Here is a 14,930-nt window from a genome sequence, read left to right on the forward strand (position 1 = left end):
ACGGCACATAACAACAACAATACTTATGAGGGAATGTTGTTCAGCCATGGAAAGAACTGTGACATGGATGACCCTTCAGAGCATTTTGCTGGATGAAGTAAGTCAGACAAATGGAAACAAATATAGTATAATCTCACTTATATGAAATAGCAAAAAACTGCAAAAGCACAAAGACAAAAGCATTCTCTGTGGTTACCAGGGGCTGAGAGAAGAAAGGAATGAGGAGTTATTGTTTAATGGGTACTGAATTTCTTTTTCAGGTGACAGAAGGTGGATTTTGATGGTGGTTTCACAATATAGTGAAATTAATTAACATCACAGAATTGTGTACTTACAAATGGCTGAGTGGAAAGTTTTGTGTCATATGTATTTTGCCACAATAATTTTTTTTTTTAATTATGTCTACCATTTTCTAGTTCTAGATATAGACTGGAATGAGTTTTCTCCAAAGGTACTTAGAAATTTGAAACTAATCTCAGGTATGGAATTGTACTTCTGAAGTGTTCTACTATCTGTTAGCATCTACTGCCTTTAAATTGAACTAAGAGGTTGAATGGCAATCTTATTTGGAAATTTTCCATTATAATTAGACTTAATAATCAATTTATTTGGCTAAAAAGCACTTAGTACAGTATTGGCACTTAGAGGTCATGCACCTTTGGCTCTTGTAAATAGTTCTGCAATGAACATGGGTATGCATGTATCTGTTCTTGTCCTGGCTCTCCCTTCATTAGGTTATATCCCTAGTAATGGAATTTCTGGGTCAAATGGTATTTCTCCTTTGTTCTGGTTACCTAGTGCCATTCTGACAAGAATACACCACAAATGGGATGGACTTAACAAACAGGAGTTTTTTCTCTCACAGTTTGGAAGCTTTAAGTTCAAGTTCAAAGTGCCAGGCTCTAGGGGCTGGGTGAAAGCCCCTCAGCCTCAGGCTTCAGCTCTGTCTCCAGCTCACAGCCCACTGAAGCAAGAGATGTTTCTTCACTCAGACAGATGCTGGCTGCTGATGCTGAGAAGCCTAAGGTTGACAAGTAAAATGGTACAGTCCCGATGTTACCAAACCACATGGCAGGCCATTAATTTCAGTCCATTGTAAGTCCCAAGGTCGGCAGAGCATGGCAGGCTACTGAACGACAACATGGCTACATGCAGGGTCCAAGCATGCCATAAGCTAGAGACTATCCCCAAGGCTTCTCCTTATATACAGGAAGCAGACCACATCCCAAAGGCAGCTACTCAGCTGCTTATGGTAGATCCTACCATGGAGTTGATTGCCAGTCTCATCATGGGGAATAACTACCACCAGCTGCCCAGACACTCAACTAGGCCTAGCCAAGGTGACATACAAACATAACCACCACATGCTTCAAACTTTTTTTTTTTTTTTTGGTCCTTTTTTTTTAATGCATTTTATTGAAATATAATTTATGTACAGTGAAATACACAAAACTAAAGTGACATGGGTCAATGCATTCTTTTTTTTTTTTTTTTGCAGTGTTCTCTCTCCTCCCCTTCCACCACTGGCAACCAAAAAGGTTTCCCTCCACAACAACGAACTAATACTGTATTTGTTCCTTGACCCTCCACAACAATGAACTAATACTGTATTTGTCCTTCTGAGATTGACTTATTTCACTCAGCATAATGACCTCCAAATTCATCCATATTTTGCGGAGGTTTGCAGACTTTACATTATTCTTTAGTTCTGCATAGCATTCTATTGTGTGTATGTACCATAGTTTGGTCATCCACTCCTCCACTGATGGGAACATAGGTTGTTTCTATCTTTTTACTATTGTAAATAGTGCTGCGATGAACATGAGTGTGGATATATTAAGTTCCTGTCCTGGCTCTCACCACTCTAGGATATATACCTAGTAATGGGATTGCTGGGTCAAATGGTATCTCCAATTCCAGCTTTCTAGGGAATCTGCAGATTGCTTTCCACAGTGGTTGTATCACTTCACAGTCCCACCAGCAGTGTATGAGAGTCCCAATCTCTCCACATCCCTGCCAGCTTTTGTTATTTTCTATCTTACTGAACCTTGCCATCAGTGCTGGGGTGAGACGGTATTTCACTGTTGTTTTGATTTCCATCTCTCTGATGGCCAATGATCGTGAGCATCTCTTCATATATTAGCTGGCCACCTGAATACCCTCCTTGGTGAGGTGTCTATTCATGTCTTCTGCCCATTTTTCAATTGGATTGTTAATTCCTTTGCTGTTGAGACATTGGAGTTTTCTATAAATCTTAGAGATAAGTCCTTTGCCAGATATGTAATTATCAGCAAATATGAATGTGTTGCTGTCATTTTTGTTATGTGTTTTTCTGTGGTGTCTATTTCTTTGTTCCATATAATTTTCTATGTTGAGTTCATTTTGTTTATGAATTGTATTATCACTTCCTTCATTACTGTTGTTTTAGTATTTGCTAAATATTTGTGCTTGTCCTCTTTTTTATTTTGATGTAAAGTTTTATCATTTTTCTTTGAGGTTACCCTGTGATTTATAGTTTTCTTCCCAAGTTTAGAAAAGTCCATTCTATCCTGTAGTTGTCTTGACTTACCTGCTATCTAGAAGTTCTGTAATGACGCAGTTTTTCCCTCTTTTTGGTTTGTACTGTCATTTGTCAATTTATGTCTCTGATTCTCTGTTCACAATGTTATAGATTTATTTACTTTGGATACTCCCATAGCTGGAGTGTTTTCTGGGTTATATCATCATATGTGTTAATGGTAACTTGTTGGCTGTTGTTGCTTCTTTGTCCAAAGGGCTCCCTTTAGCATCTCTTGTAAGGTCGGTCTGGTTTTAACAAATTCCCTTAATTTCTGCTTCTCTGGAAATCTCCTAATTTCACCATCATATTTGAGGGACAATTTTGCTGGGAATATAATTCTTCGTTGGAAATTTTTCTCTTTCAGAGTTCTATATATACCATCCCATTGTCTTCTTGCTGGCATGGTTTCTGCTGAGAAATCTGAGCTTAATCTTATTGGTTGCCCCTTGTAGGTAACTTTTTTGTTTTTCCATGCTGCTTTCAGGATTTATTTATTTATTTATTTATTTATTTATGGCTTTGGTTTTAGTGAATTTGATGATGATATGTCTTGGTGATTTTCTTTTGGGGTCTATCCTGTTTGGGGTTCGTTGAACTTCCTGAGTGGATATATTCTCATCTTTCATCATACCAGGAAAATTCTCTTCCAACAAATCTTCGACAGTTTTCTCTATGGTTTTATTTGTCTCGTCCGGTTCTGGGATTCTGATTACATGTAGGTAATTTCTTTTGATGGTATCCCACATGAACCTTAGGCTTTCTTCTTTTTGTTTTGATCTTTTTTCTGATTGTTCCCTTTCCAAAGAACTACCGAGGTATTTGCCTTCAATCTCACTAATTCTGTCTTCCATTGAGTCAATTCTACTCCTTCAATTCTACTCTGTTCAATGTCTTACCTATTTCTGAAAATTTAGTATTAATCTTCTGGATTTCTGTGTGTAGATTTTGTATCATTTCTAATTTTTCATTTATTTCGTCATTTTCTTGTATTGCCTTTCAAAATTGTTGTAGGGTTTTCTCTGTGTTTTCCTTAATTTTGTCAGTGTTTTCCTTGATCTACCTCTCAATTCATTGAAGATACCTAAATATAATTCTTTTGAATTCCTTATCAGGGAGTTCCAATGCTGCGTCATCCTCAGGGATGTATTTTGGGTCTGTATCCTGGTCCCTTGTTTCTCCTGCTTTATCTTGCATCTTTGAGTGGACTATGATGCTCTGTTGTTTCTGAGGCATTGTGATGTTTTTGTGTTTATATTTAATTGGTGATTGTATGTTGGCATTACTTGCCCACGATTTTTGTTTTCTTTGTATGTTATCTACATAAGCAGGGTACCATGCTGTGCTCCTCCATTCACTAGTTCCTAGCACTTGTACACTCACCACCTGTCTCCTTTCCTGTTGTCAGCCTCGTGTATGTCCCTGCCAACCTTGGCCAACAGAGCCTATTCTTAAGTCCCTGGAATCCAAATGAGAACGCTATCATTTTAAAATCCAAAATGGCTGCCCCTTGTAAAGATTCAAAATGGCTGTGCCCTTGTTCACTTTAAATATTCAAAATGACCACTGCTTGTAAACATTCAAATTGGCTGTGCCCTCTGGACAGGGGAAAGACAATAGCTCAGGTTGACTCCCTTCTTGCTGTTTCCCTTCCTAGTTGCGTAGGCCACCAGTGCAGTCATCCCTGAAGCCCTTGGTGACCAGGGCTGATCTTTAGGTCCACTCTCAGGTCCCACCGCCACTTGGAAATATTCAGGCTATTGGGCCCATCAGAGTAGCTGACAGTCCGGAGCTCCAACCATCTCTATACTCACTGTTTTCGTTCAGGTTTTTCCACTAGTTGGTGCCTAATCCACTTCCGTATAGTTCCTTTCAAAGCTAAGGGCTCCAGGAATATCTTCTGTATCTCTGTCAACTGGTTTCTCTTTTCTTTGTTGAAGTGGGTCTGTGTCACTTGTCTCCCTAGTCCTCCATCTTTCTGGAAGTCTAGAGATCATGCACTTTTAATAAATGTTCTTAACTGCAGGTTTCAATGGAAAAGGCAGTCCACAGAATCAGTTTAAAGAAAAGAATATGGAATTTATTCGTTGTATTTGAAAAACAAATGCATTTCTTGTTCATAATTAAAAAAAAAAACTGTAAAATGAGATCATTTCAGGTCCCAAAACAAGTATGGAGAATCTTATACCAAAACAAGTATGGAGAATCTTATATTGCCTCCATTTTAAACATCAATAATTTCATGTTAAATAATAATAAAGTCTTAAAATACGAACAAGTTATTATTCTTTTTTTTGCTTTCTGACATTTCCGTTTTTATTTGATTTCACTTTTATTGAACCTTGGTCACGACCCATGTCATAAAAGTAATAATGGTTAAATAATGGCTAAGGAGAGACAGACAAAACACAGGCGCAAAGGGTTATTAACTGCTCTTTGTGCCAAGTGCTGTGCGGGGAGGGCCTCAGAGAAGTATTTTCATTTTATGGCCACCTGGGCTCCAGCCGGCTGGCCAGCTCTGGAAAGGCAAAGGTGCGAGCGCTCGACCAGGCGCGAGCCACTTGGGCACCATAGGTCTGGGAGAAGAGGCCAAGATAAAGGAGAGAATGTCTCAGTGCGTTATGTTTAGGTGCTGACCCCCCAGAAGTGCTCCATTCTGGTAACCACTGCGGCTTACTGTAGTACTCACCAGGCGCACAGTCTGGGAACCAGGCTGTGCGAGGGGTCGGCCCTCCCCCTACTTCCCTGGAATCCACCCGCCGCCCTCGGAATGCAGATCTGGGGTCCCAGGAGGCAAAGTCTTCAGCCCAACGGGGTACACACCTGGCCAACCTGTAGGGCTCACGGCTGTTCCGTGACCCTCAAACTCAGGGCAAGGGGAAGCTGTGCGGACCCTGCTCCTGCACACGGGCAAACCAAGGCTGGCATGCCTCATGGGGGCACACTGCCGCCTCACCCGCGCACACCAGACGCCCGGTTCTATTCCCCCTCTTCCCGCCACCCACGTAGTCTCATGCTTGCCGCCAAACAGGTTATTCTTAATTTAACTTTTACCTGAAGAATAATATCTGGAGGCATTTCATAAATTAAGAACCCTATCCCATGCCAATAGAGTTTTGCTTTATCATTTTTGTAACTTTCTGAAGTTCCAGCTTCAATGATGGAGGCTCCTAAAAGTAGAAAATAATTTTTAAAATAATAATAATAATGCCCACATCATTTGGATTTTCATAATGCTACTGGAAAACTATTATTGAGTAAATTACAAATGAGGTATGATTCATATTAAAAAAGTAGTAGGAAAAGTATGACTCAATTTTTATTACCACAGAAAATTTTATCGCATTGAAGAAGTAATGTCTACTTCGTCTAATTCACAAAACTTCTAAAACTAGTCTTACAATAAAAATAAAATCACAATCTAGAACGATTTATTCATGGATGTTGTTGTTGTGTGCCGTCAAGTCCCACCTGACCAATAGCAACCACTCCTTGGGTTTCAAAGTTGGTATCACTAGGGAAGTAGATTGCCTAACCTTCCTTCCAAAGAGTGGCTGGTGGGTTAGAACTGTCAACCTACTGGTTAGGCACTATGGTACCAGAACGCCCTTATTTATGGATAGCAATATTATATGGATTGTTTTTTTATTTAAAAGCATATGCAACTAAACCAAATTCATTGTCATCAAGTTGATTCTGACTTGTGGAAATCTCAACATGTTTCAGAGTAGAACTGCTCTCCAAAGGGTTCTCAATGGCTGTAATCAGACAGATGTGGATCATCAGGTCTTGCTGGGTAGATTCAAACTTCCATCCTTTTGATTATTTCTTGAGCACAAACTGTGCCACCCAATGTTGTTGGTGGTGTTGTTAGATGCCATTGAGTCAGATACAACTCACGGTGCACCTATGTATAATAGAGCAAAATGCTATTCAGTGCTGTGCCATCCTCCCAATCATTACTTTGTTTGAGCCCATTGTTGCAACCACTGTGTCAATCCATCTCCTTCAGAGTCTTCTTTTTCTCTTACCTCCTACTTTACCAAGCAGGATGTCCTTCTTCAGGGAGATAATGATAACATGATTATCAGGAGGTATGTTATCAGGGATATCTTCTGATAACATGTCCAAAGTCCATAAGATGAGATTTTACCATCCTTACTTCTAAGAAGAATTCCATCTGTACTTCTTCCAAGACAGATTTATTCATTTCTCTAGCAATCTCAAACCAAGATTCAAATGCATCAATTCTTCTTCCATCTTCCTTATTCATTGTCCACTTTTCACATGCATATGAGGCAATTGAAAATACCATGGGTTGAGTCAGGTGCACCTTAGTCCTCAAAGTGACATCTTTGTTTCTAACACTTTAAAGAGGTCTTTCGTAGCAGATTTGCCCAGTGCAATATGTCATCTGATCTCCTGACTGCTGCTTCCTGGGTGTTGATTGTGGATCCAAGTAAAATGAAATCCTTGGCAACTTCAGTCGTTTTTCCATTTATCATGATGTTGCTTACTGGTCCAAATTCATTGTCATCAAGTTGATTCTGACTTGTAGAAATCTCAACGTGCCTGCAGACTTTGCCTCCTGGGACCCCAGATCTGAATTCCGAGGGCGGTGGGTGGATTCCAGGGAAGTAGGGGGAGGGCCGACCCCTCGCACAGCCTGGTTCCCAGACTGTGCGCCTGGTGAGGATGTTTGTTTTATGTTGAGATGTAATCCAAATTTTTTAGCAAGCAGGGTTTATGTCATCTGTATATCACAGGTTATTAATGAGTCTTCCTCCACTTCTGATGCCACATTCTTCTTCATATAGTCCAGTTTCTCAGATTATTTGCTCAGCATTTCAGTAGAGCTTAAATTTTTAAGCACTTTCTTTGTGTAAGGCTGTAATCTCTCGTGGGATCCCTAATTCCATTTTGGGTCTTGACCTAAATTCAGATGCCGTTTGAGTTCTTTCTTACTTCCTCAGTGCTTGCTGACCATTTGAGTTCAACAATGTGGCTTTGCTTAGACAAGTCTGGGGCAAATCCAGAAAGAATGTAGTTGAAGGTAGATTAAGTAGCATACAGAAAGATGCTCCATAAAGAACTAGGGAATTTGCCTGGGAGTTTACCAAAAGTTGCCAACCAGCTATTTGCCATCTCACTTAAGTTAAAGATTGGGGTTCTGGTGACTGTAACTCAGGGTCACATGATCATAAGTCATACCCCTCACATCACATAGCCAGGTAATCAAAACTCTAGAATCAACCTTATAATGTTTTTAAATCTGCAATTATGTTCTTACCACAATTATGATCCTTCCCCTAATTGTGTAGTTCCTCCTGTGACAGTGATGAATTGACCTACCACCAATCATGACCTCGTGATGCTTTCTTTTGTCTTCTAACTTATGTAATGAAAACCATGTCTGTGAGTCGGCAGATTCCATTGGCCTCTGTACTGTGCTCATACTGACAGTTTCCCTCATCTAGATATTACGTTTGTTTTGTCTTTGTTCTATTTAAGGTTTAATAAAAGGGTCTCTATAGAATATGTTTAAATCTAGAGTCATTATCCCCTAGGTCAGCATACAAATCAAATAAATATGATGATAGAATATAACTCAAACACACAGCTTTTCTTATTTTAAACCACACAACAAAACAAACTCACTGCCATCAAGTCAATTACAACTCACAATTTCTCTTCAGGACAGAGTAGAACTGGCCCATAGGGTTTCCAAAGCTGTAAATATTTACAGAAGCAGACTGCCTCATCTTTCTCCAATGGAATAGCTGGCGGGTTGGAACCTCGGACGTTTGATTAGCAGACAAATGCTTTAACCACAACACCACTAGAGCTCCTTGAAAGTGTTTTCCCTTTATAATGCTCATTGTAGCTAGCTTTTTCTGCAATCAAAATGGTGTGCTATATGTATATTGAATAACTGCTCAGAAGAAATCTTATGATCAAATTTCAGTGAGTTTTTTTTAATTATTTTTAACAGAAGTAAACTGCATTTTATGCATAAGAAATAATAGAAAATTCAAATCACTTTCCCAAATTTCAACTGTCTATAACAACATAGGGAGCTCTGGTAGCATAGTGGCTAAGGCACTTGACTTCTAACCAGAAGGCTGGTGGTTCAAATCCACCAGCCACTCCTCGGAAGGAAGATGGGGCAATCTAATTCCGTAGTGATACTGCCTCGGAAACCTAAGGAGGGGTCGCTATGAGTCACAACAACAACAACAACAACAAATAACAACATAACATTAAACATACATGTGTCTGATGAATTTCACATTACCAGGACTGCTACCCAAAAATGTGGGTTCATGACCACAGTGACACAGAGCCAATTCAGTCACATTGAGAGAAGAGAAAATAAAGACTTTAACCACTTATGCATAAGTGGGGAACAGGCAAAATTTCAGAATAGTCTTCTTTAAGTCTGCTCCCCACGACCTATGGACAAATACAGGGTTAACTTGAACTAAAGTTTATGATCATGGGTCGTGTTCAATTCCCAAGGACTGGGGCTCCTTATATCATGAGAAGGAGAAAGAGAGGCCACTAAGTAATGACTATAAGGCTTGTCTCTTTTTTCTGAAAGGCATCAGCACCAGGTGGATTCTGTTTATCTCTCAAGGCTGACATCCCTGGACTACATTCTTGGCATCTTTTGGACTTATGCCTGTGGGTACAAGTGATCTTTCTGAGGCTATTTTGTACATTAGGTCATCAGTACTTTTTCTGAGATGGCACAATTTAAAATAGTGAATGTGTACCTAGGGTTGCCAGATTTAGTAAGAAAAAAATGGGACTTCCAATTAACTTTCATGTTCAGATAAACAACAAAAACAAATTATAGTATTAGTATGTTCCATATAATATTTGGGACATACATATACCAATGAAACAATATTTGTTATCTGAAAGTAATATTTAACTAAGTATCTTTTACCTGGGAATCCTATGTTACCTTATTTTTATATGTTGATATTGACTGCTAAATAATTTAATATTATTGCTAATCCAATAAATTGGATAGAAACAGCACTTTCACATACTAGTATGAGGATTGATTCCTACATAATACATTCAATAAAAAATTAAAATTGTGGTATTGTGAAGTTTTTTTAATATAATTATAAGTTTTTTTATATTGTTAATTATTTTTTATATAATTCAGTTTTATCATTTATTAACTTATTTTTAATAGCTTTATTGAGATATAATATACATGCCAATTAATTCCCTCATTTAAAGTACACAATTCAGTGAGTTGTAGTATATCCAAAGAATAGTGCAACCATCATCATAATCAATTTTAAAATACTTTCATCCCCAAAAAAGTAACTCCATTCCAATTAGCTGTCACTTCCTATTTATCCTCATTCTTCTCTCTGGCCCTGTGTTATGTTGTTGTTAGGTGCTGTGGAGTTGATTCTAACACATAGCAACCCTACATACAACAACAGAACAAAACATTTCTCGCCCGGTCCTACACCATCCTCATGGTCCTTATTATACTTGAATCCATCGTTGCAGCCCCTGTGTCAATCCATCTCACCAAAGGTCTACTCCTTTTTCTCTGACCCTCCACTTTACCAAGCATGATATTCTTCTCTATGGACTGGTCCCTTCTGACAACATGACCAAAGTAGGTGAGATGAACTCTGGCCATTCTCACTTCCAAGGCATATTCCAGCTACACTTCTTCCAGGACAGATTTGTTTATTCTTCTGGCAGTCCATGGTATTTTCAGTATTCTTCTCCAACACCACAATTCAAATGCATCAATTCATCGTTGGTCTTCCTTATTCATTGTCCAGCTCTCATAGGCAGATGAGGTGTTTGAAAATACCATGGCATGGCACGCCTTAAGTCTGCAAAGTGACATCTTTCCTCTTCAGCACATTAAAGAGGTCTTTGAAGCACATTTGCCCAGTGCAATACAATGTCTGATTTCTTGACTGCTGCTTCCATGGATGTTGATTGTGGATCCAAGTAAAATGACATATTTGACAACATCAATCTTTTCTCCATTTACTGTGATGTTGCTTATTGGTCTAGTTGTGAGAATTTTTGTTTTCCTTATGTTGAGATGTAATCCATATTGAAAACACTCACTCACTGCTGGTGAGTCAGTTCTGACTCATAGTGACCCTTCTTTGGGTTTCAGAGGTGGTATCTCTACAGAAGTATAATGCTCAGTCTTCCTTTTGAGGAGTGGCTGGTGGGTTTGAACGACCAGCCTTCTAGTCAGCTGTCAAATGTCTTTGGCACTACCCTGCCAGAGCTCTCACTGAAGACACAAGTCTTTGATATTCATCAGTAAGAGCTTCAAGTCTTCTTCATTTTCAGTAAGCAAGGTTGTGTCATCTGCATATTGCAGGTTGTTCATGAGTCTTCCTCCAATCATGATGTCAAGTTCTTTTTCATATACTCCAGTTCTCAGATTGACTCGACATACAGATTGAGTAAGTATGGTGAAAGGATAGAACCCTGATGTGCACCCTTCCTGATTTTAAACCATGCATTGTCTCCTCACTCTGTTTGAACAACTGCCTATTGGTCTATGTAGTTTCCTCATGAGCTCAATTAAATGCTCTGGAATTCCCATTCTTCACACTGTTATGCATAATTTGTTATAATCCATACAGTCAAATGCCTTTGCATAGTCAATAAAACACAGGTAAACATCTTTCTGGTATTCTTCGCTATCAGCCACCATCTAACATCAGCAATGAAATCCCTTGTTTCACATCCTTTTCTGAATCTGGCTTGAATTTCTGAAAGTTGTCTGCAAATACACTGCCGCAAGTTTTTCAATTATATTCAGAAAAATTTACTTGTGTGTAATACTAATAAAGGAGCTCTCGTAGCATAGTGCCTAAGGCACTTGACTGATAACCAGAAGGTTGGTGGTTCAAACCCACCAGCCACTCCTTGAAAGGAAGGTTGGGCAATCTACTTCCATAGTGATACTGCCTTGGCAACTCAAGGAGGGGTCGCTGTGAGTCAGGGCCGACTCGATGGCACATAACAACAACAAGAATAATACCAATAATATTGTTTGATAATTTCCATATTCTGTTTGATCACCTTTCTTTGGAATGCACATAAATATGGATCTCTTCCAGTTGGTTGGGCAGGTAAGCTGTCTTCCAAATTTCCTGGCATAAACAAGTATGTGCCTCCAGCACTGCATCCATTTCTTGAAACATCTCAATGGATATTTCATCAATTTGTGGAATCTTGTTTTTTCCAAAATCCTTTAGTGCAGCTTGGACTTCTTCCTTCAGTGCCATTGTTTTTTGATTATATGCTACCTCCTGAAATAGTTGACCATCGACCTATTATTTTTGGTACAGTGACTCTATGTATCCCTTCCAATTTTTGATGCTTCCTGCATCATTCAATATTTTGCCCATAGAATCCTTTAGTATTGCAATTTGATGCTTGAATTTTTTTCTTCAGATCTTTCAGCTTGAGAAATGCTGAGTGTGTTTTTCCCTTTCTGTTTTCTAAGTCTTTGCACTTTTTATTGTAACAATTTACTTTATCTTCTTGAGTTGCCCTTTGAAATCTTCACTTCAGCTCTTTTATTTCAACATTTCTTCCTTTTGCTTTAGCTACTCTCTGCTCAAGAGCAAGTTTCAGTCTCTTCTGACATCTATTTTGATTTTTTCTTCCTTTTTTAATGACATTTTGCTACTTCATGTATGATATTCTTGGTATTGTCCCACAACTGGTCTGATCTTTGATCACTGGTGTTCAGTGTGTCAAATCCATTCTTTATATCATCTCTAAATTCAGGTGGTATATAATCAAGGTCATACTTTGGCTCTCGTGTTTTAATTTTTTTCAGTTCCAACCTGAGCTTGCATATGAGCAATTGATAGTCTGTTCCATAGTCAGCCCCTGGCCTTGTTTAGACTGAAGATATTGAGCTTCTCCATTGCCTGTTTCTAGATATAGTCACTTTGATTCCTGTGTATTCCATCTTGCCGAGTTCTATGTGTATAGTCGCCATTTATGTTGTTGAAAATAGATACTTAACGAATAAATTATTGGTCTTGCAAAATTCTATCATGTGATATTCAGCATCACTTCTTTTCCAAGTACCAATGCTACTTCGTTTCCAACTTTTGCATTCCAATCACCAGTAATTATCAAAACATTGTGTCTGCAGAGGTTGGTAAAAATCTTCCATTTCTTCATCTTTCGCTCTGATGGTTGATGTGTAAATTTGAATAATAGCCACTCCTCGGGAGGAAGGTTGGGCAATCTATTCCGTAGTGATACTGCCTCAGAAACCCAAGGAGGGGTCGCTATGAGTTGGGTCTGACTCGATGGCACATAACAACAACAACAACAACAGTAATATTAAGTGGCATATGGAAATTATCATATCACTGACAGCGCTGTACTTCAAGATAGATCTTTAAATGTTCTTTTTGATGGTGAATGAAAAAGTATTCTTCAATTTGTCACTCCTGGTATAGTAGACCATATGATTGCCTGATTCAAAAATGGCCAATACCAGTCCGTTCCAGCTCACTAATGCCTAGGATATTGATCTTTCTGCATTTCATTTCATTTTTGACAGCTTCCAATTTTCCTTCATTCATACTTCATACATTCTCTGTTCCTATTATTAATGAATTTTTGCAGCTGTTTCTTTCCATTTTGAGTTGTGCCTCATCAGCACACCCAGGTCCCAAAAGCTTTACTCCATCCATATCATGAAGGTCAATAGTACTTTGAGGAAACATTTCTTCCCCACTCATAGTTCAAGTAACTTCTAACCTGAGGGTCTCATCATTCAGCACTATATTAATGTTTCACTGCTCTTCATAAAATTTTCCAATATACCAATGTTGCACTGTATTTCAGTGGCTAATTTTTTCAGAAGTGGATGGCTCCATACTTCTTCCCAATCTGTCTTAGAGTGAAAGCTCTGCTGAAAGCTAGCAACCACGAGTGACACTACTAGCATTTAAAATACTGGTGGCATAACCTCCAGCTTCACAGCAACTAGCAAGCTACCACTGTATGCCAAACTAACAGACAAGTGGTAGCTTCTGGTCCTACTCAACCACTAAGCAACTATATGTCTCTATGGATTTTCCTATACCAGACATTCCCTGGTGCTGTCCCTTTTTAGTCAATCAATCTTTCTCACTTCAGCCCTGGGAAACAGTTCCCTGTTTCCTGTTCCTATGATTGTGCATTCACCAAAATGTTATATAAATGGAATCATTCAGTACATAGCCTTTTTTTTTTTTCTTTTACTGTGATTTGGGTGAAAATTTACAGAGCAAATTTACTTTCCATACAACAGTTCACATACAATTTGTCTCATGATATTGACTACAATTTAACCCAATGCAACAGCTCTCCTCCCCCTTCCTCCTGATAGTTACATCTTCCCTGTGTCCATCCCTCCATGCATTCGTGCCCCCTGAGCTATCTCTCTGTGTATAAACAGCCCTTCTTTCTCCCATGATTGACCTCTCCAAGGAGTATACCTACCTCAGGTAAATGTTCAACTCATATACCTGTCTTTTGTTTGGCTGGAAGCCACAGGTGTGGGTTCAATTCCAGACCTGAAGGGCAGCTAGAGGCCATAGTCTCAGGGGTTCCACCGGGCTATCAGACCAGCAAAACTGGTACCCCCCTTTTTCCCCAAAAATGATTTTGAGCTTTGTTCCACATTGTTCTCCCTCTCTATACAGGATCTCTTACATAGATCCCCCTCCAAGTGGTTGACAGTGCTAGCCGGGCACAATCTAGTTCTTCTGGTCCCATAGTCGTATAGGCTGCGGATCACATGGTGTACTAGTCTCTAGGACTAAATGTTTCCATGAATCATTGGTTTTCTTCATTCTTCTTTGCTCTGGACAAGGAAAGACACATTGTTGCATCTAGATGGCTACTTGTGAGCTTTTAAGATCCCAGGCACTATTTGCCAAAGTAGGAGGTGGAACAATGTTTTGTGTAGTATGTTGTGCCAATTGAGCTTGATGTCCCCTGTGACTATGGTCCTGATCCCACAGGTTCAACTACTTGTTCCCTCTAGGTAGCTGGCTGTGACCAAGAAGTGACTACAACCTAGTCCCTTGTCAGCTCTACTATACACCTGGCAATTCTTCCTGATCATACAAATACACTTATAGGACCATTGTCTGCCAACCCTATACATGGTCTTGGGTACACACCCTACTTCATAGACATACCTGCTAGTTCAGCCTGTCCATCCATCTATCGACCTGTTTACCCATGTTTGCCTTCACTGACAACACAGTACTCTATGTGCAAAATGGTTCATCTTTGTTGTATGTACCTCCCATGTGCATTTCTATGTCTTCCTCTTCCT

The 14,930-nt window shown here is 39.2% G+C and overlaps 1 protein-coding gene across 1 annotated transcript in view; it reads right to left on the reverse strand.

The window, feature by feature from the left end:
* Window positions 1-14,930, reverse strand: part of SUN3 (Sad1 and UNC84 domain containing 3) — a 127,046-nt gene that overhangs the window by 24,552 nt on the left and 87,564 nt on the right. Inside the window, exon 7 of the mRNA XM_007944138.2 lies at window positions 5,612-5,727. Coding sequence (XP_007942329.2) covers window positions 5,612-5,727 — 116 coding nt within the window. The remainder of the gene's footprint in view (window positions 1-5,611; window positions 5,728-14,930) is intronic.

The sequence above is a fragment of the Orycteropus afer genome, unplaced genomic scaffold (assembly GCF_000298275.1).
Source record: "Orycteropus afer afer isolate SDZICR_OR568_19922 unplaced genomic scaffold, OryAfe1.0 scaffold00121, whole genome shotgun sequence".
Classification (NCBI taxonomy): Eukaryota; Metazoa; Chordata; class Mammalia; order Tubulidentata; family Orycteropodidae; genus Orycteropus; species Orycteropus afer.